The 22624-nt window shown below is 39.0% G+C and overlaps 2 protein-coding genes across 5 annotated transcripts; one reads left to right on the top strand and one right to left on the bottom strand.

Annotated features, from left to right (window-relative positions):
* Positions 1-849: 849 nt before the first annotated feature.
* Positions 850-10211, bottom strand: LOC104249870 (putative lysine-specific demethylase JMJ16). Of its 4 annotated transcripts, none has more exons than XM_009806381.2 (13): positions 10086-10211; positions 8831-8869; positions 7719-8017; positions 7576-7647; positions 7160-7237; positions 6522-7007; positions 6198-6419; positions 5243-5404; positions 4497-4865; positions 2708-4202; positions 2518-2621; positions 1609-1806; positions 850-1396 (listed from the first exon to the last, which is right to left on the bottom strand). In XM_009806381.2, the coding sequence occupies exons 3-13, from the start codon at positions 8007-8009 to the stop codon at positions 1109-1111; spliced, it is 3765 nt and encodes a 1254-aa protein (XP_009804683.1). In that variant the 5' UTR covers positions 8010-8017; positions 8831-8869; positions 10086-10211; the 3' UTR covers positions 850-1108. The 4 variants fall into 4 exon arrangements, with proteins under 4 accessions (XP_009804683.1, XP_070027862.1, XP_009804682.1 ...); XM_070171761.1 differs by lacking the exon at positions 10086-10211 and adding an exon at positions 9564-9582; XM_009806380.2 differs by lacking the exon at positions 10086-10211 and adding an exon at positions 9476-9565.
* A 6725-nt stretch (positions 10212-16936) lies between these two features.
* On the top strand, positions 16937-17365 carry LOC138889269 (uncharacterized). Its single transcript, XM_070172552.1, has one exon. It carries the CDS (start codon positions 16937-16939, stop codon positions 17363-17365), a length of 429 nt encoding a protein of 142 aa, XP_070028653.1.
* Positions 17366-22624: the final 5259 nt, after the last annotated feature.

Below are 22624 nucleotides of genomic sequence, written 5' to 3'. Positions count from 1 at the left end.
AGGAGAACAGATCTGACCATGGCTATGAATTGAGCTTTTGAAAATCTGAAGCAGAATTGCTGGAGAAGACGGAAATCTGAAGCAGAGTCGCCGAAAATCTGAACATATCTGGCAATGGCGATGAGTCGCCGGAGAAGATGACGGTCGTGCCGAGGGTGAAGAGAGAAAATTGAGGGAGAAGAGAGGGTTGAAGGAAAAGTCGAGGGATAAGTTGGATATATTTTTACTTTGCTATAAAATATAAAAAGTGGCTATAAATAGTTTTTTGAAAAAAAATATTTTGATTTACAATAAATATGATGCATTATTTAGTTATAGCGTGTAAAATTTCCTTTTTCAAATGTTATGCTTTAATTGCTTACCAAACTAGCTTCTTGTTGTTGGTCATTGTTACATGATAATGAGACCTTTAAATCAAGCTTTGACAGTACGCGAGATGTTAAAAACTTAATTGCATATGATGTTTACGTAAAATCAATATATACATAATACGTGTTTGCACATAAAAAATTTATCACTTAACTTCTTCTTTTTTGAGAATGGTAACAATAAGAGAAAAAATATTACTTAACTAGGATTAATTAATATATATTTTAACCTCATTTAATCATTTAACTAGGATAAATTAATATGTTTTGGTGTAAGCACCAGGTACAAGTATTTACCAAAGGACTATATCGAAGATTCTTTTTTTTTGTGTGTGTGTGTGTGTTGGAGGGGGAGGGGGGGGGGGGGGCCTTTGCAGAGGGTGAATATAATTCACGGACAGTTCAACCATATGAGATTCACCATTCAAAAGCTTGCTATTATAAATTAATTTCGAACTCTTTCCAAGTATGAATTCTGGGATGATTAATGTTTACCAGCAACAATTACTATAGCAAGATTGGAAAAAGAATTTTCTATTTCAATCATCCTTCTCAAAGAATGGAAGAACCAAAGTCCAAAAGTAACTATATGACGGGCTTTTCTTGCTATTAGCCAGTGCAAAATTTCAAGAAATGGGGGTCAACCTAATGCCATCTAACCTAAAACTAGAATGTGGTTGAACATTTACAGGGTTAACTCCTTGTGAGAAGTCAAAGCCTCGACGAGGCTGTAAATCTAATCATCTTCCTCGCTTATCAATCTCTTCGTTAAGAAGCCGAGTCATTAAACCTTGATTAGGGGTCAAATTATTGGTTTTGAGAAGTGTGTACAATGCATGAAGTTCTTCAGAGTTTGCCTTCTTAATCAGGCCACTGAGTACTGTATCAGCTCCGGCAAGATCATTTGAGATCTCGGATTTTATATTGAGTTTCAAACCGTTAACAGATGCGGATGGTGCTCTCTGCATCATAGGTCGAGATTTCCAATATTCTGAACACACTTGATTTTGATCCATAGCTTGAATTACCTGCACGGATGAAATCAAATGAAAACATCAAGACGATATATCTTTTAGATTACATTTCATATTTTCTTTCAACCTTCATGTTGTTTCTCACATTTTTTTATCTAGGAGATAATCGGAAATGAAATCCCTTCAAAGATTAACATATTAGTATTGTGTCGTGCCAGAAAGTTACCAAGATCTAAAATCAAATTCAAGAACATAAGTGGAAGGACCTGTATAATTGCAGGTGAAGAAAAACCAAACATTTCCATGCCATCAAGACTTCCAGGTGGCTGCAAAGGAGGAAGCTTCAGTTTTCCCAACTTATGTTGCTTTGTTATTTCTTGATTCACTCTCTCCCGGACCATGTCCCAGCATCTGACAGCGGATAAATGAACAAAAACTTCATTCGAACAATGCTCTAACGAGACCTGCAAGGACCATTTTTCCACTTAAAGAGAGGACACCAGAATGGCAGGAATAACATTACAGTATGACGCAAGAATAGCATGAACACAGGAATAACATTACAGTATGACGCCAGAATAGCAGGAATAGTATTATAGTATGACAACACAATGGCGTGAATAACCAAGTAATACATAGCAACAAAGACACCAATAAGCTTGTCACAGCGAAGGTAAACAAAAAAGAAAGGGCAAACAGGGAAAAAGCTGTGAAGTAACCCTCAAAGATGTAGGCTGTGAATGTTTTCATGAGCTGATACAAGACTATCCATCTAGCTAATATTGTAGCAGTCAAATTGCCTAAAGGCAAACTACAACCTGAGCAGAAACTCACAAAGCTTTTGAAAGAAACAACAAATCTGACTTGTAGCCATTACTTGGTAATATGCTCGAGAAGTTGTTTACTAACATAATGCAGTTGAAGTGGAAAGATAATGAAGCTTCATGGAGAAACCTCGCCATGATAATTATTCAGTAAACATGTTATCAAGATATGGCAACTGGCAAGAAATGAAGTGCGGCTCAACTCTGCATGGAAAACTTAATGCAGAGGAAACAAGAACGAAACTGTGGCAATCTGAAGCGCACCACAATAGCCAAAAATAAGAATTCCGCTAACACAAGTACACAAATTGATTCGACAAATAGTTCCATTCAAACAGAATATCTAATTACCATAAACAATGGCCCATCTCGCCCTGCATCCAGAACTTCAGAAACGTAGTAGCACATATTTGCTGGATCTAAAACATCAATATATCTGACCCGGCTCCTGAATCCTGCATTTGACACACGAACAAATTTGTCTATTTTTACTTCCAAGAGTTGACTAAAGATAAATACGAGTAATTCACAGGCATCATACCCTTGGGGTAAATAGCCCGATTGTCGCACCATAGCTTGCCAGGCTGAACAACTCCATAATCTAGAGGTTCCACATTGCAATTGATTCTCCTCACGACTTTTGCAATACGAGGACCTTTCTGACGAAAATATCTGTCCAAATTGTTTTGAGAGACGGGAGAGTCACTTGATAAAGGTTGTGGACACTCCGTTTCCTTATTTTGGTTATCTTCTTTATTTGGTTTAGAGTCACATGGCTGTGGGGGCTTGGGACAAGCATCTGCATCTCTTAAAATGATACTACATCCAGAAGTCCCTTTTGTAGCCTGAGAACCTTGGGCATGTTTATCAAGATCCATAATTACAGAAGAACCTCCAAGGGAAGAATGTGTTTCTTGATCAAGTCTCTGATGTATTAAATCTTTTGCATTATCCTCAACTTTTATGCTCTCTGAACTAGATGAACCACTAATTCTGTCTCCGGTAACCTTCTCATCATTAATGGATGTTGTTGAGACAGGTTTAGCACTGCTACCCATGCTCATTGTACGTTTATCCACAGTATCTCCCAAAAGAACTGATCTGTTCATCTCCTCTCCCTCATCATCACTGAGAAGGATCACATCACCATCACCAAGACCTGAAGAGCCCTTCGCTTCATGCTTATCTGTCGGTAATTTCTTACTACATGACCCACCCTCCACAGAAAGTTGACAAACTGTATTTCTATAACCAGGAACCAACTTTATGGATTCTTCACTTTTCCTCTGGATGCCATTCTTCGGCCCCTTAATTCCATGAGAAGAATTGCCAGCGGTAGAGGATGCCTTGATTGATTCCAAAGCCAAAACTGGAGCTCTATTATCAGGAACCAACTTTACAGATTCTTCACTTTTGCTCTGGAAGCCATTCTTTGCTCCCTTAATTCCATGAGAAGAGTTGTCAGGCATAGAGGATGCCTTAATTGATTCCAAAGCTAATGGTTCCCTGGATTGTTTATTTTTATGCAATGATAAAGTAATATCGCTGGCCCTTGTCAAGAGATTTGCATTTCCATCATCCTTTTCCTTTTTTATGGAAGCTATAGGGGATCCTGTGATTGTCTCTTTTAGCACCGGTACCTCAGTTTTACAGGATAACTTACCAACAAGCCCTGCAACTTGCCTCTCTTTGTTTACGTAAGAACTCAAAGCCAATCCAAGATCTTGCCTGGCCCATCGATAAATTGCACTCAATTTCCCTTCTAAAGCGTCAACTAGTACATTTAACTCATTGATGTCATAACGGAAGAGGAAAAATTTGGCACCCCAGGAACAAGTGCACAGTTGTTTTGCATGGTTCAAGCATGCATATTTATCCGGCGAACAATGATGACAGCCGGCGGCGGACAGGTGTAGATCGAAAAAACATACACTACATTCCCTCTCATTAGTAGCATCAAAAGTGCTCTCCATCTTTAGTGCCTGTGAAGAATTGCAAAGAAACTCCCTCCTCACTCTCTCCATCTCAACACGGTTCTGCAAAAAAGATAATTCAGGAGTGAAGTTGAATTAAAAGGTACTAGGCTTAGTAGCATAACTTGTATGGAAATAGAACTAAAATGTGGTACCAGTATGACCAAATCTATATATATCAGTCAAATCCCCCAAACATGAAAGGATAAGAAAGGAAAATATACCCTCAATGCAACAAAAGAAAGATAAGAGAAAAATGGAAATGGAGATTAAGGACTATCCATCAATAGAATATTGGTGTTGCTATGTGCACATCTGCCAAAAGAATGCAACTATTTAATTCGAATAAATTTGTACCTTTAGTGCTTTTGACAAAATTCCATCTTTTCCACAAACATCTTTCCATCGTAAATTAGTTGAGGTATTCTTCCTCAGTAAATTAAGTTCCCAGTGTGCTTTGACTGCATCTCGAGCTGCCCCCAGTAACAGTTTATCATGGGATATGGAAGTTTTCCGGCCCTGCTCACGGTAAAGCTCAATCGCATTCTGCCCATGAGGTAACCAATCGACAGGAGCAACATTTACTGCTTCAGCACAATTGAAGCCACAATTGAAACCAGCATGATAAGCTCTTGGGAAGGTCAAAACAAACTCTCCAGGATTTTGGACACACCGATAAACTGGAACTCCCTCAGACTTCAATATTGAGGGAGATAGTTGTGTAACCTGCATAAAATAATAGGGTGTTGATAAAAGATAAAAACAATTTATAAGAGGTTAGAAGCCAACTCCTGTGGCAAATTCACTGTCACCTCTTTGTAAAGAATAACCTAGCAAATGACACAGCAGACAGATCTTCCATAAGAAGAGCAAAATTTACAGTAAAACAGTTTCTTGATTACATTTGAATTTGATGAGGACGCTACAGTATCCAACAATATAAATGGAAGCACATATCACCTCTGTTCCTCCCAACCCTAAAAAGACGATGGTAGTAGAACAGGACTTTTAGCAAAAGATGTCATTCTTGAATAGGGACTACCAACAAAGAGACATGTTAATAGGATTCAATTACTTTTCAATCAAATGAAGATTGGGCTCACCAGCTTGTGAAGCAGGTCGGGCTGCTCTTCAAAGAGATCAGGCAAGTTCTTCCTCATAGCAGCCTCCAATTTCAACGCATCTGCTCCAGGCACACCATACCACATTTTTGGAGCCCCAAAATGCATATAATTTAATGAGTACAAATGGTGATCTTCAACATGCTGTTGGTTGAGAATATATAGAAAAGAAAATTGTTAAGTAAATAAGACAGAAGCACGAATGACATTATGTTTTCAGGTTGTTAAAGAAAAGAATAAAAAGGGCAGCCCGGTGCACTAAGCTCCCGCTATGTCCGTTGTCCGGGGAAGGGCCGAACCACAAGGGTCTATTGTTAAAGAAAAGAATGATCATCCAAATTATATATTTCAAGCATACTAAATGGCACTGCTCATATATTTCAAGCAAACTAAATTACACTGCTGCCCAATTCAAAAGAAAAGATTGTGTTGTCAAGAACAGACCCAATAACAACTAGTACTTCTTATTTTCAAAAAATATGACCTCAACTCTGACTGACTTTAAATTAGCTCCTGCTCAATGCAAGAGAAAGGAATAATCTCAACCAAGGAATCACTAATAGAGAAAGGAATAATCTCAACCAAGGAATCACTAATACCGCCCATTTGTAGTTCGAATAAACACGATCTGGAGCTTACTCAAAACACCATTTGTGAATATTTCCATTCTTATTGAAGGTTTTACAAGTTCTTTTTTTAGAATTATTATTTACAAGATCTTTAATCAAAGAAGAAAATTTTGAAATACAGAAGCAATATGAAAAAGGTGTGCGCCAATTTTATTTCAACATGCGAGAGAAACCCAATTTGCGAAGAGAAATTGGCACCTACAGTAGCTACGCAGTCAATAAAAAAACTTGTTGAGGCAGTTGCACCCAACAAACTTCAGTGTACCACAGTACATTATAAAGCAACTGAGGAAAACTATATTCCTTACCCAACAGAATGATGAAAAGCACATTCCTATATAAAGCCAAGGCACCAAAACACCAGATATGTCGCTGCTCTCATATGTAAGAACAGAACCTGGAAGCCTAGGGAAGTTATTTAAGTTCCATCCTGCGTTTACATACTTCGGGTCAGAAGAGCCAACTTGATGGCCATGTTTAGGGAACCCACTGCCAAATACTCCAGTTTCCAAGTCAGCCCCATAAAGAACCTAGCAAATGATGACAAAGGAATGACAGAAAGGGAGAAAGTGTTATACATCATAACCTAGATGGTGCGCAAAACAAGAAAAAAAATCAGCAAAGAGTGTCACCTCGATCTCTTCAGTAGGTTTCTCGACCATCCGCCAAAATTCACCCTCAATGTTCTCCAATGAAGGCTCACACTGCCCTTCATTCTGCCTGAAGTACTGGGCCTTAAAATCATCAGCATATTTCTGAAATGCGTCCAGACTAAACTCTGGACCAGGTTCAAATCCAAACCTCTCCTCAAAAATAGCAGCTTCATCAGGGGTCCTAATGTCAACACTACCATTACCCAAGTCTACTCCGGTTTTTGAGCATCTTCTTCTTTTCTTCTTCTTATGATGATTAACTTTCCACATCTTTCTCATCGAATTTCGATTCTGAAGTTTGTCAATCCTCTGTATACGGGTAGCAAATTTGGAGTTCTCCCATATATATTTTTCCTTAAGAGGGCATGGAGGTTTCCATGAAGCAGGCGGTACTATGCGACAAATTCCATATGCCTCTGCTTTGGTGCGTATGCTAGCCATATATGTCAGGGTATCTTCAAATTCCTGGAGATTGAAAAAAGTTATTGAGAAAACCTGAGGCAAGACTCATAAGGCATCCTCCTGATGTAATGACTAGTGAGTAATGACAAAAAAGAAAGGGTGTCGTGTTTAAGTAGAGATACTGAAAGGGGTTCATTAGCCAAGTAAAATAGGACCTCTTCAGTTGGATAGAACACCGGAGCATCCTCGAGATCAGGCCTACAAGCTTCCTCTGGCCTCCATCTCGCAGTTACCTGTTCCAAGCTTGAAACTTTAAAACAGCAAATATACATGTAATAGACCCGCAACTCTGTGTTGGCTTGTATCTCATTTAACTTTATGTTTGTGCGCTCAACTCCATTGGAAGCTAAACACTTTCGGTGATCGGAGTGCTAAATGCTGCTCTAATCTTAATTACCATAACACTTAAATTATCCTAAATGGCTGCCATGAAGAGATGCATCTTTGTAAATATAATTGTTTATAGGTACTTTTCTACATGATATCATAATCCATAATAGGCTGAAAAATAAAGCAGCATACCAGCATTAAATATCTTATATTAAAAAAACAGTTAACTCTATATACTGACCCTTTGGCAATTGAGACACGCTTCACATCCACGGATGACTCCTTTTGGAAGTGACGGCCTTACAAAGGGATTCTGCACAAGAGGAAGAGAATAAGAGAGGTTCATAAGTAAACTTTTTGAAAATAATTGGCTAGCTACTCAACCTGTTCGGGTTCGGATTCATCTTCTGAGCTTTTCTCATACTTCCCGTAGTTTATCCCAGGTTTACGCCTAAGTGACTTAATCATCTTTCCATCTTCGGTACCTTCAATATATGCTTCTATCCGACTTCCATGCGATTTTGATTCGCTCACTGAGGATGGCTGATTAATCGTGAGTCTATTATTATCCACCTTTCTTAAGGTGAAGGGTGCAAGTGACTCAAAACCAGGCGGAATTGATGAAATGTCCATATCCTCCTCTTTGACACAATGTCTAACAAGTTCAGTCCCCATCCTCCAGACTGCCAAGCAACCAATATACAAGTGAGAAATAGAGGCAAGAAGAATGCACTCTCGAGTTCCCTTCATAAGATATGGAACAGAACCGAAAGTTTATACTGAGACTCAAAAAAGTACATATAGCTACTTGTGGCAAAAAATCAGTGGGCCCGAGCTGAATTCACAGATTGATAACTATGATTGTTCTCTAAGAACCAATTTCATATAGGAAATCTTCTACATAAAGCGTACAATCAACATTAAGACGACAAACAAACATATGATAATCTATCAAGACCAATTGTTGCTTGTGTACAAATACAACAACAATAATAATGCCTCAGTCCCAAACTGCTTGTGTACAAATATGCATACAAACTCTCAGAAGTACTCTTGAAAGAGTCCATCCATATTATTAGGCATAAATTCCCAAAATAGTATAGATCTACAGAAATTAGCAGAAAATTTCTTCTGTAAAACATTCATCTAAAGCAATTTACCCAGTTGATCAGCCATTGCATAAATTCATTACTCAGTAGTCAGTAATAGCTTTGCTTACATTGAAACAGTAAAACCCTAATCAAACTATGATCAATTTTAAGATGATCATCAAATCACCAAAAATCGTCCAGTTAGTCAAAACATGTACAACAACAACTACTACTACTACGCCTCAGTTTCAAACAAGTTAAGATCGGCCATATGAATCATCACTGACCATGTTAGACAACACAGAATTCCATATATAAAAACATACATTCACAGAAACAGGTAATTTTACCAAAATAACCTTTCTCAGAAATTGTGAGCTTCAGAACAGAAGCTTATGTACTTACAAATATTGATCCACTGATCTAAGCTTCAACTCTTCTTCACTACACCCAGACATTCAAAAAAGCAACAAACAGTTCAGTACCAGAATAAATCAAATCACAAAAGCAGCTTAAACCAATAAGTATATAAATTTGAAACACTAGAAAAAATCATAACCAAAAATTTATAATCAGATTCAACAGATCTAAACCTAACCTATGCATAAACTTATTTTAAGGAAAAAATTAAAATTAAAATAAAAAAAGCCTAACCCTAACCCAGTACTGAAATAGAGAGACGTTACCCACCATATCAGCTCCTGGTCACAACAAATTGGCCTTTGACCAGATGAAATACTAGTAATTTGCTTTGAATTTTTCACCCAGAATACAAATCCCTAATTTATTTGTAAAAGTGTAACAAATATTTGGTCATAGATTGTGAAAATTGCAACCTAATAAAGGTGAATCGATTATCTATCAATTAAACCCTAAATTATATAAAGTGTAACAGTATCTAAGTCACAGATTATGAAAATTTAAGAAATCCAATACAGATGAAACAATCCTTTTTTTAAATTTTGTTTTTTGTTTTTTTAATTTGGGTAGGCAAATCCAGATAAAGATCAGATAAGGGTACACACCGCTGAAAGAATTAATTTAATTTACCTTAGAGAAAGAAAAAAACAATTAATAAATGAAAGAACCCTAACACTATAGGAAAAAGGAAAAAAAAAGAAAAAAGGAAATTTGTTACTTGTAATATTATGGTCATTCTGTGTTCTAATAATCTATGGGCAAATTTCCACCTTGAAATCGACGCGTGTTTGACGTGCCCAATTTTTAACTCCTTAGTTATACGTTTTAAATTTTTAAGTCTACTTTATATTGTACTTAAATAAATCTTTTTAATATTATCAAAAAAAAAGTTTGGTGTTTCAAAAGATTATTCCTTTTATTCTTGAACCACGGTTAAAAAAAGGACAAACAATATGGGTTTGGTTGGGAATTGAGTAATAACTTACTTTATATTTTAATAAGGATAAAATTTAAATATTTCGAAATCCGTACGTATTTCTTATTATTAAAGAAAAATAAATTAATTAGTTAATATATTAAAAGCTATTTAGTAATAAGATTTTAAAGGATAAAAGGAACTTAGGTAGCGGGTGAGATTAATTTAAGTGCGCACAAACTGGTCAAACGTCATAGTTAAAATTAAAAGGAAAAAGAAAAAGAAAAAAAGAAGAAATTTAAGGGATAATTGAATTATTCTTACCGGTAGTTATCTGCTTTTGTTTCTAATGGCTTGACTTGTGAGGGAGAGGGACAGAGAGGAGTCGAGTAGTATCACGTATGCTTTATTGGAAGTTTGGCACCTTTGGTTCTATTAAAAGCATTGCATATTTTATGTGGATATATTCCTTATATTTGTAAATATCTCGTCATGAAGTGGGGCAATGTGATGAAAACTTGTAGGACAATTTACAAAGTCAAAACTTGGTTTTGGGCTAAGCCCAAGTGAATTGGGCTTGATAATGAGCTTGCTTTGGAATTGAAGATCCATGAAATAACAACAACAAACAACAATAACAATCCAATAAAATTTGAAATTTTTACCTCCTATAGCAAAGGTTAACACCTTATTTATTTTAAATAAATACCATTTAAAAAAATTATATTCTATAGATACCTTTTAAGGTTTATAGCAAAATATTTAATTTTGGTTTCCTCCTAGCCCTAAGCCACTAAATACACGAATCAGTTACTGTGAGCACGTGATTTTTGCCTCGCATGAATTACTCCTATAGAATCCCCAAAATTAAGATTTTTCTTTTGTTATTTGATTTTTAGGAATTAATTGCCCAATTTTCGTGTTTGTATACATTTTTGTGTGCATATTTAATTTAAATCATGAAAAATAGCAAAAAATATCACGCATTGCATTTAGGAATTAATTTTATATTTTTTGAGATTAATTTGTAAATTAATGTTTTACATAAATGGAAAAGTCACAAAAATAATTTATTTTTGCATTCATTATTGTTTAATTTCAAATTTTGGTAATTTTCTTTTAATTTGGGCACTTAATTAGTTGTGGTAATTATTATTTGGAGTTAATTAATTTAATTTGGTAAGATAATCTAGTTTTGAGATTTTAAATTAGGTTTTTATTTTTATTTGGAATTAATTAAAATAATTTGAAAATAAAAAGAAAATGAAAGGAAAAAAGGTGAAAAGAATCAGATTCTGGGCTATTTCAATTAAAATTACCAGGGTCAGACCCCTAAACCCGTCCAAACCACTCAAATACCCAGACCAGACCCATGTCCAACCCGGTCCAGCATCCCCCATAACCAAAATAACCTCGTTTTGTATGCATTTAATCGCGACCGTTGGATTTCCCTAATCCAACGGTCCGGAACTAGGGTATCCTATAATATATAATGGTCCAAACGCCCGTACCCCCCCCCCCAACTCATATTCTCTCATATTCCCCATCATTAGAGACCTTACCCCCCAAAAAACCCTAATGCCGCCCTAAAATCCCACCGCTTGAGGGTGGCGGCGCCACCTCTAATTGGCCCCAAATTAACACCCTAGGACTGTCTTCTCTCCCACGTTCCAAATCCTCACTTAGATTCCTTCGAACATCTCTGAAACTCCTCGAATATCAAATCGAAGAGTCGAGCCCTAAGAGCCTAAAGTCGGAATCATGCATGAAAGCCATTTTAGGAATTTTCCGTTTGTTTCAAGTTGGTTTTGACACAAAATAGTGACGCTCGTTTGTTCTTCACTAAGAACAAACATTTGCCACTATTTTGGATCGAATCAGTGCCTCAGTTTTGATTTCAAGTTTAGCTGGTAAGTCCCGTTCATTTTTTTTGTTTTCAAAATTATCTATGTGTCACCTATGTTCTTGTTCTCTCTTTTAATTTGTTTTCTGATTTGCCTAGTTTTATTAGTTGTCCTGTTAGAACTTTTGATTTGGTAACTTAGCTTAATTAGTTCCCTGCATGTTTATGATCATTAATTAGTCGATTTATTTGGTATTTAAGTTTTCTCAATTTGTTTGGGTTTCACCTTTGTTATTTGGGCTCTAAGGTCAGTCTAAGACCTCATTCTAAAGGAATTCTATTTGGTTTGAGTCTAAGCCCATACTTATTGAAACATTGAGCCTGGTTGGGGATTCATAGCCCATACTCGAAGTCTGGCTGGGTTTCAAGGTAAAAACAGGGCACTAAGAGGGTATTTTGGGTAAAGGGCATAGGGAATCTCTCAGTAACCACTTAGGAAGGTGCCTAGAAACTGCAAAAACAGACTAACTTGATCAGCAGGTCAGAAAATGAAGGAGTAAGTAGCAAAAAAGAAAATTTGAGAAGGACTAAAAATGAAATAACTAAACTCTTAAGGCTGCCCTAGTAATTTGCCTATAAAGGCATAGTTACTTGGGGTTCAATTCAGATTTTTTAGAGATTAAAAAAGGCTAAGAAACTCAGAAAAGATAACGGCTGAAATTTGAAGAAAATCACTGTTCCACTAAGTTCCATTTCTAGTTTTTGGAATTCCGACTTGCTAAGGCAATCTTTGGTTTAGTGGGTGTGTAAAATGGCTTGAACTTGTTCTTCTCTTAAAGTCTGGGGTTGAGTTTTGGGTCAAGGTCACTGTTTCATTGTTGGTTGAGTTGATTTCACTGGATATTTGTTAGAATCTGGGATTTTTCTTGCTGTTGAGTTTTACTGTTTTGGTTTCTACTGTTGCTGGACCTGTTACACTACTGTTGTGGCTGCTTGTTGCCCTCACATTTTTCCTTTTGTGTATTTTCCAGGTATTTCCCCAAACCATTGTCAACAAGTGACTAAGAACATGTATGTCGAGTTGAGGCCTGGTTGAATGCAAGCTGTTTTGAATTCCATTACATATGTTTCCCCTACTCCTTAAATGTTCTGTAATAAGTCTTGAATTACACATGTTGTCTTAGTTATCATGCCCTTAGTATGTTATACAAGTGAATGTGTGCTCTTTAAGAGTTTTGGGTGTTGATTAATTCTCTAGACTTTGTTACTTTTTGATATTGAAAAAGAGTTAGTTAGTTTAAAGTCTCGTGTTGTGTTTTTAAGTTTAGTTTAAGTATGAATATTCGTAAGTCTGAAGTCAAGCCTGTATCCTCGGTAGTATTCGAAGTTTTCCTGGTGTATTAGTCATTGGGTAGTGATGAGATTTAACAATTTGTGTTTGAGTGCAAAGGTTTATTTTGCCTTAGTATAGACTCGACGTCGAGTCTGGAATCCTCAGTTTTGTTCGTTGCAGTGTTTGGGCTCATTGAGCTTTGAATTCTGAAGTCATTTGCAAGGGAATATGGCCTTGTTGTTGTTATTTAGGCTCGTTTCTTGAGCCCAGCAGTGCATTCTTTTGGCTACTGGATTGTTCTGGTAGCAGATTTGACTCAAGGATGCATGAAAGATAAAATTAAAAATTTAGCTTAGTTAAATTGTGTTAATTATTTAAGATCAGAGTTTAAGTTTGTTAATCTGACTTCATGTTCCATAATTAACATCAGATTGGTTTGTATTATTTGATTTGGGAATGAATCATTTGAATCATGAGATCTTGGGCCTAGCGATGGCCTAGTTAATGAGGTCAGGGCCATTAATTCAAATAATCCTGATGTTCTACATGCATAGAGACTCGATCTGGAGTCTCGTATCTGTCGTCGTCCGTTCTCTACGGTTTGGGGCTTGTGTTGGGCCTTTATTAGGGCAGGCCGGTTTTTTTGGCAGTAGGGCCAGTAGTCCGAGCCCAATGTTCTTTAATTCCACCTGCTCATCTCCCTGATTGTTGGTCTTTTAGTTTTAAATTGATCCAAAATTTTAGTCTTAAAAGTGTTGATAATTCTGTCCTCTAATTAATTGAATTCTCACTAGATACATTACGAGGTAAGCCATATCCATTAGAATATAACTTATGGCCCTCTGAAGCCTTGTTTGAATGTCTCTTTAATTTAGAATTAAAGTGCGCCATGCCAAACAAAAATGACAACTGCATGGCCCTCATTTAATTAATCTTGTGTTGATCCTTAGAATTTGAGGCGCGTCATTTAGCCAATTTCCATGGCCCTCGCGAAATTAATCTCGTAGTTGCTTTAGGCACGTATTTTTAATAATATTACCTTCCTTAAACTCAGGTATGCATTTCATGTGACCCAACTATAAATCTCACAACGTTGAATAAGATGTGTTTCGTATTGCAGGTGCATTTCATGTGGCGCGATCCGAAGACATATTTTATACGACGTTAAATCTTCTTTAAAAATAATTAAAAGCGTTTTAATAAGTTAAAATGTACCAGAGGCTAAGACATGTATTAAAATCAGATAATAGGCCAATTATAATAGTTTGAGAGACCGTGCTAGAACCACGGAATCTGAGGTGCCTAACATCTTCCCTCGGGTTAATAGAACTCCTTACTTAGAATTTCTGGTTCGCAGACTTCAAAAGGAAAGTCGAATTTTCCTCGATTTGGGATTTAAAATAAACCGGTGACTTGGGACACCAGAAAACAAACCATCTCAAGTGGCGACTCTGAAAAAAAATGAATAATAATCTCATTTCAAATAATGTCACTTAAAGTGGAAAAACTCCCTTGTGCTACCTTCGGGCAGTAAAAAGGAGGTGTGACAGCTCTAGAGACTCTGCTGGGGATCGAACCCAGAATCTCTGGTTCAGGGTTCAAGAATTCGAGCTTAGAATAGCTGTTATGATTGGCTTTATCTGTTATCTGATTTTTTTTACATGTTTGAGCCTGATGTGCTAAATGCCGCTTTTTACCGCTTTGATTTTGTGTAAACTGTATATAAACTGCTACGAAACCCTTCCTCTCTTTGAGTTTTCTAAATCATGGAGAAGGGTGCACTTCGTGTGACTTCTCTTCTGTTTAAAATCTTATCCAATTTTAGAACGAGGTTCGGACAAGTTGCAAAGCCGGTGAAGCTTCTGTATTCCCGGTACGCTGCCCCCCCTCGGCTCGAATTATCCGCTCGGGTAAGCTAGGTCTAGAAAATAAACCCAGGTTTCAAACCTAGTATAACAAAGCCTCATGCCGGATTCCTAGTAGGAACGTTTGTTTGCATCACGTGCATTTGACTTAGGAGACTCAACACAGGGGTTGGGTCTGTCTAGGACAGGTGTACCCCAAATGGAAAGACCATCCTGATGCATCCAACTTGCTATTTGTGCATTTATTTGCTTCGGATTTGCATGTTGACCGGCTTATGAATAATAGGATAAAAGTTGGGAAAAAGAAAATCAATGTGAGGGCTCGGAGAGATAATCATTTGTTTTGAAAATCAGTGTCCAAAAATATGCTGAAACTCTGCCGAAATTTTGACAAAAATTTTCTGTTTGAAAAATAATTGGTTTATTTTCATCCAATCTGCCCAAACTACGCCAGTTTGATTCTCACCGGATGTAGGATACGTAGGCAACCCCCATCGGGTCCAACTTCCCTTTTTGCAAAAATAGCCCAAAAACAACAAAATTTTATTTTTGTCACAATAAGCAGGGTGATGTTGTTCTTGCTTAAAATAAGCCGAATGTCTTCAAAAAGGCGTCGGAAGGCTGTTTTTGCAAGAATAGCCCCTTTTGGTCATTTTTGTACGGTTAGCAGGCACAACCTTAAAATCTTCTTCCCCGAAGTGTTGAAAGATCGTATCTGCAAAACTGGGTTTTATCTTCAAAGTAAAATTTTGAAAAAAAAAATGGTATCACTTTTGGGTCAAAATGAGTGACTAAAACACCTTAATAAATGTGCAGGATGAGCACAAATCAAATTGGACCCTTCACAGTCCTTAAAGAGATCCCCTTACAGCTCCATATGTGGTGGAATGATCTAGGAAAAGGCAGTAGAGAAATAGTGGTAGGAGTTCTAGGAGGCCTCGTCGGACTATTGAACATCAAGCCAAGGTTGGACATAATTGAAGCTTTAATACCTTTTTGGGACCCGACTCGCAATGTGTTCCGCTTCTCTGACTTTGAGCTCACACCTACATTGGAGGAAGTTGCAGGTTATGCGGGCCTTAACAAAAACTTTAGAAGTCGATATCCATTGGCACCAAGACCGGTATCTCCCCACAGATTTCTGGATTTGCTAAGTATTAGTCGGGATATTCGGGACGGAAATTTATCTGAAGGGTATTGCACGCTCCAGTTCTTGTATCATCGATATGGTAACCCCCGGGGTTTTGAAGAGCAGAACACTGGTCTAACCCATGCCGGAAATAAAGACAAATGGAAGGCAAGACGGGGTTTAGCTTTTATGGTAGCCTTCTTGGGTGTTGTAGTTTGTCCGTGAAAAGATGGTAATATAGAGATAGGTCTCGTGGGAATGATCGATGTTGCAATCAAGAAAGCCAACAACACTGTGGTTCCTCTAATCTTATCTGAAATCTACTGAGCCTTGACTATCTGTCGGGAAGGAGGAAAGTTCTTCCAAGGTTGCAATCTATTACTACAATTATGGATGCAAGAACATCTCTGCCACCGGGTTGGGTATATGAATTACGGTTTGACCGGTTTGAGCTGCATTGAAGAATTTGAAAGTCGAGTGGCAGGTATTGAATTCCCCGAGGGTAATGAAGCTTGGCTTGCACATTTGAGATCCTTGACTGACAATAAAATTGAGTAGCCATTCGGATGGCTTCATGCCACCGAAGCGGTGTACATGTCAGCTGAAGTGTATTATCTCCTCTTGATGGGCATCTGGAGCATCCAGCCTTATACTCCATACAGAGTTTTGCGCCAATTAGGAAGATTTCAAACCATCCCCAATGATGAAGATTTGAGTAAATATGTCATTGAATTGGGCCCAAAAGCCGCATTTCTAGAAGGGAAAATTCGCCAAGTGTGGAATGAATGTAGATTTCTTGAACCTAAGACCATGGTGCGAAATCTAGCTAGAGGTGAAGTGGACCCTAAGTACATTGTCTGGTTCGGCAAAAGATTCCAGATTCCTGAAAGGCCCGCAAAGAGACCCCATGTCCAACAGTTCAGCGATGGGGCACAGGTGCAATGGGACTGGTTGACCAAAGAAAACGAGTACAGGGCCAAAATAAGCCAGTTGGAAAGGTGAGTCATGGAGCTTCAGTTTGAAAATGGTGTTCAAGCCGCCACAGACGAGGGAGAAAAGAAAAAACTAACTCAGGAAAATGAGGCCCTCAAAGCTCAGATCCGGAAGATGAAAATAGTTGCTAGAAACCCGGAAAGAAGCCGAGCTGATGAAAGACTTATAAGCGGTCTGAAAAAGAAAGTCCTTGAGTGTCAAGAAGACTTGGAAAAGTCTGAAGCCAGTCTAGCGAAAATCCGGGCACAATGGACAAATAAGGCAGAAGAGCGGGCACGGGTTGTGCACCAAATGAAGAGGAACTATGAAGGGACCATCACTAGCCTAAGAAGAAAGGTAACCACTCTCGAGAATGAGACATCCAAGCAGGCTAAAGATTTCAAAGCTGATAGGGAATACTGTTATGATTTAATGGCTCAAATGGAGGAAGGAATGCAGTAGTTGCAAGATCAACACCTTCATGACTCTCAAGTGTTAGAAGCCCGAAATCAGCAGATAGGGCGGTTACTTCAAAAAAAAGGCAGAATTAGAGAAAGGATTAGAACTATCGCTGATTACATTACCATGAAATGCCAAGAGTGCGAGGACATTACTCGTACCACCTTTTTCGCTGCAGTGATGACTTTTGCCACCAAGTTATGAGTGATTTGGAGCGACTGCAAGGGGATCTCGCATTTAGGCCCGCGGCAAGACCGAATGATGTCCTGCGGGCACCAGAAGTATTAATGTATTCTTGATTTTTACTTGAGTCTGTATCTTTCTTTTCTGTTGGAGTCTGTTAGTTTATTTTCGATTCTATTAGTCAGTTCTTGAGTTTGTATTGTCATCTTGTTGTTGGAGTCTGTTGTTTTCCTTTTAGTTTTGAATTGTTGTAATCCGGAGTATTTCCCTTTTATGAGAAAAATTTGAAAATCCCAAAATATTTTGTTATTTAGTTTTACATTTTATCGCCCCTAGAACTACGTTTGGTCTGATTCATGCGGGGTCATGATACGTAGGCAATCTACATAGGATTTGAGCATAATAAAAAATAAGAAGAAGAAGAGCAAAAGAGAGTGGAAATGGAAAGAAGAAAAGTGGGAAAGAACAAGTAAAAGCCGGGATGAAGCATGCAACCATTGCAAAACATGTAAAAACACATTTAACTGTATAGGTGCATCACACCCCAACGTGTGATTACCTATCTGTTATTTGTGTCAAACTAACCATTTGCTGCTATTATTCCAGTCCAGGGTGTTTATAGAACGATGGTTGGTTTTTGTGGTAACCTGGCTTCGCACCCGTACTTCACTAGATCGAAGGGGAGCATCGGAATGTCTTTAGAAATGACTCTGCCAACAATTCCCATCACGGATGATAGCCCAATCTCGGGCATCCCGACCTCAGAATCGGCAGCTGCCGAAGAAAACAGAATCATGCGTCTTCGGGTTATAGAAATGTGGGACGCTTGGGCAAATGGAAGAGAGCCACCAAGCACAATCCCGGGATTCGCTGAACTTTTTCCTAGATCAGGTGGTACTTCCAATGTTCCAATCAGTTACCCAAATACCCCACTAGGACATCCAACTATCTCAGCTTATTTCGTAGGAATACTTTCTGAGGTTCGCCCACAGGTGTTCATGTCCGGTGCAGCTTCAAATATCTTCACCACTCCCCCATGCTCAGCCACAGCACAACCTACACTACCTAGGCCCAGTTTTGACCCCTCAGCTTTCACCTTCCAAACATCTACCTTTCAGATAGAACGTCCTCAGTTTCCCACTTATACTTATCCTCAGCCACCTCAATTTGAGTTCACTGCGGGGCAAGAAAAGACTACTAAAACTCCTGAGCAAGAAGAGATTGCAAAGAAGATGAGGAGTATGGATCAAAGCCTCAAAAACATACAAGGCTTGAGTGGGCAGAAAAGTGTGTCCTATGTAGATTTATGTATGTTCCTTCATGTGCACTTACCATTGGGATTCAAAACCCCAAAATTTGTAAAGTACGATGGGCACGGTGATCCTATTTCTAATCTCAAGAAATATTACAATCAATTGCGAGGGGCCGATGGAAAGGAAGAACTACTCATGGCCTATTTCGGAGAAAGTCTAGTTGGCATCACCTCTGAGTGGTATATGGACCAGGATATATCCCGCTGGCACATCTGGGATGATCTTTCTAGAGACTTCGTCAGGCAGTTCCAATACAACATTGATATTACTCCAGATAGGAACTCGTTGACAAACTTGAAAAAGAAATCCTTGGAAAGCTTCCAGGAGTACGTAGTTAAATGGCGTAAGCAGGCGTCTAGGGTAAAGCCTCCAATGGATGAGGTCGAAATGGTGATAGTTTTCCTCCAAGCTCAGGAAGCCGACTACTTCCAAAATATGATGTCTGCTATGGGTAAACTGTTCGCTAAAGCCATCAAGATTGGCGAAATGGTTTAAAACGGGTTGAAAACGGGTCGAATTCTAAGCCAATCCGCTATCAAAGCTACTTCCCAAGCCATTCAGGGTGGGTCCGGAGGAATAGCGAAAGGCAAGAAAAAAGGAAGAAACATCCATGGTAGCGTCGGGTGCAAGAAAACACCGTACTCCCAGATCCCTTCTCCCATAAAGGACCCCACAACACTATTACCCCACCGAGACATGGCCTATGCTCCTCATCCATACACAGTCATGAATGCTCAACCTTATGTCCGGCCACAACAACAAGCCAACCGTAACCAAGCTCCATTTCCTAGAAACCAGCCTCTTTACCAAAACCACTACAATCCCCGTCCTCCAAAAAACAATTTTCCCCCTCGTGAACCACCTAGAAGGCCAAATTTTACACCAATCGACGAATCCTACTCCAGTCTGTTTCCAAAGCTTGTCCAAATGGGTCTGCTATAGCCGGTTCCTCAAACTAGGCAAAACCCAACATCACCCTCTTATAGAGTTGGCGCCCGATGCGCCTATCACTCAGGGGCAGAAGGGCACGACACTGATGATTGCTGGACGCTGAAGAGAGTAGTAGAGAATTTGATAAAACAAAGGAAGATAGTGCTAAGAGATGAGAATGTCCTCAATATGACTAATAACCCACTGGTAGTCCACAACAACGGGGCGATAATCGGAATGATTTGTGAGGATAAGGAATTTGACCCGACGTTGAAGGCCATCATTGCCATTGCTAACGTAGAAAAGAAACCAAAAGATGCCCCGAAGCAAGATAAAGGGGAGAAAAAAAACAAAACCACCCCTTCAAAATTATAGAAGAAAGTTGAAGTGGGGACTGGGGCAACGCCTCCCAAAGATGTTGTTCTCTATGTCCCTCGGGGCCGCAAAGAAAAGCAAATGACTTTGAGTCCTCCTAGGAGATTCGAGCTGAACAAGGCAGCCCAAATGTATGTGCCCAAGGGAGCTTATGTGATGCGGGGGCCAATTAATCCACCAAGGCTGAGTGAGCCCAAGGTTATTGGCCGCACACCGCAAAAGCCCATGACGGATCCTACCGTTGTGCCCTGGAACTACAAAAAATCAGTGGTAACTCACAAAGGCAAAGAAATCTCGGGAGAAGTACAAGAAAATAACCCGGCTGAAAAGTATGCCAATTTGGAATAGGTGAACAGTTCCACTAGAAAGCGCTTCCCATCTAAGAAGCCCGTGAGTGCCGAAGAAGCGGAGACCTTCTTTCAAAAGATGAAAATGGTGGATTGTGAAGTGATCGACCGGCTTCAAAAATTTCCCGAACAAGTCTCTTTATTGGCTTTGCTGATAAACTCCACCGAACATCAGAAGATATTGATCAAGACCCTTAACGAAGCATATGTGTCTATTGAGACTTCTGTAGAACAGTTGGAGAGGATGGCAGAAAGGTTTTTCGCAATTAACCAGATTTCCTTCATCAAAAATGACTTGCCTCTAGAAGGGGCCGCACATAATAAAGCCCTGCACCTGACAGTCAAATGCGAAGGGTACTACGTAAAAAGGGTTATGTTGGACGGAGGCTCTTGGTAGACATCTGCCCACTCTCAACTCTACAGTGCATGGAAATCGGGACCGAAAGAATTCGACCCAACAATGTCTGTGTACGGGCTTTTGATGGTATAAAAAGGGACACAATTGGAGAGATCGATCTGATTATGACCATTGGCCCAGTAGATTTTGAAGTAACCTTCCAAGTTCTGGATATGGACACATCCTACAATTTTCTTTTGGGGAGGCCATGGATTCATACAGCGGGGGCTATACCTTTTACCCTTCATCAGATGGTAAAATTTGAGCATGAAGATCAAGAGATTGTGGTCCACGGGGAAGACGAGCAATCAATTTATCGGGACCCATCAGTCCCATGTCTTGAAACAAGAGAGGGGAGTGAGCACATAGTTTATCAGGCCTTTGAAATTGTGGTCGTAGACCAGTACGAAGAGGGAAACCCTTGCCCCCAACCCTTTATTTCTAATGCATCAATCATGGTGGCCAAAGAAATGATCAGACATGGCTTCAAACCGAGGAAGGTGCTCAGGAAATCCTTGCAAGGGATAATTGAACCTGTCACCCTAACCGCCAATGAAAAGTTCTTTGGGATAGGCTTCTGACCCACTCCAGCTGATGTAAAATGGGCAAATGATAGAAATAATGATAATTGGGTCTTGCCTCAGCCGGTGCCATATCTGTATAGAACATTTGTCAAGCCAAAATACCATGAGGAAGAAGAATATGAGGCCTTCACGGCCGAAGAGATTGAAGAGATCTGTGGGGCAATGAAGAAGATACTATATGAAACCCACATGGTCCAGCCAGGGGAGGGCTCAAGCACCGCTGAGGTGCTGTATATGGGACATGACGCCAAGCTACAAAATTGGAAGGCTACGCTATTCCCAATCAGGCGGGAGTCCCGGTAGACCTATCCTGCCACCTTTTCTGCATCACGAGTTATTTCAGGGTGTAACTCGGATGTTTTCTTTAGTTTATTGTCTTTTAATTTTCCAATGTAAACCCTTTTATCTTCAAATTCCAAGAAGTGAAATCAATATTTCATCATTCATCTTTCTTTATTCTTTATGATTTTTGTTATTTTTCCCTTTTGTTTCTTCTTTCAGTTCTAACAATGCGGCTTTAAATAACATGACATGCTTGCGGACTTTATGCCCAGATCCGAACACATTGTTTAACTATGAAATAATGAACCAAGAACCGGAGTACGATAAAGAAGAGGCTTTTAGGGAAATAAATCGAGAATTAGAACAATTTGAGAATAAACCTAAGCCGAACTTAAATGACACTAAACCGGTTAATTTGGGTAGTTCTGAAGAAATCAGGGAAATTAAGATAAGCATCCACGTAGACGAAAAAACTCGAGACGCCTTAATCCAACTCTCGTTTGAGTTCAAAGATGTGTTTGCTTGGTCATATGACGACACGCCAGGATTGAGTGTTGATTTGGTAGTTCATAAGTTGCCTACTTACCTAGACTGTCTCCCAGTCCAGCAAAAGCAAAGAAAGATTAAAAGTGATATTAGTGACAAGATCAAAGAAGAGGTCATGAAGCAGCTGAAAGCGGGGGTGATCCGAGTGGTCCGGTACACCACATGGTTAGCTAATGTAGTCTCAGTGCTAAAGAAAGACGGGAAGACCCCGGGTATGTGTGTATTATAGAGATTTAAACAAGGCAAGTCCCAAAGATAACTTCCCTTTGCTAAACATCCACATCCTTGTTGATAACTGCGCCAAG

This window comes from Nicotiana sylvestris, chromosome 4 (assembly GCF_000393655.2).
Source record: "Nicotiana sylvestris chromosome 4, ASM39365v2, whole genome shotgun sequence".
Lineage (NCBI taxonomy): Eukaryota > Viridiplantae > Streptophyta > Magnoliopsida > Solanales > Solanaceae > Nicotiana > Nicotiana sylvestris.
This window is presented reverse-complemented; position numbering and strand designations above follow the sequence as displayed.

Excerpts from the sequence above, each read along its gene's own strand:
- LOC104249870 (XM_009806381.2), bottom strand. The coding sequence starts at position 8,009 with ATGGGGACTGAACTTGTTAGACATTGTGTCAAAGAGGAGGATATGGAC. Across the intron at positions 7,238-7,575 it reads CGTGTCTCAATTGCCAAAGG|GTAACTGCGAGATGGAGGCC; the intron begins GTCAGTATATAG and ends AGCTTGGAACAG. Across the intron at positions 2,622-2,707 it reads TCGGGCTATTTACCCCAAGG|GATTCAGGAGCCGGGTCAGA; the intron begins GTATGATGCCTG and ends TGTCAAATGCAG.
- LOC138889269 (XM_070172552.1), top strand. The coding sequence starts at position 16,937 with ATGGAGCTTCAGTTTGAAAATGGTGTTCAAGCCGCCACAGACGAGGGA.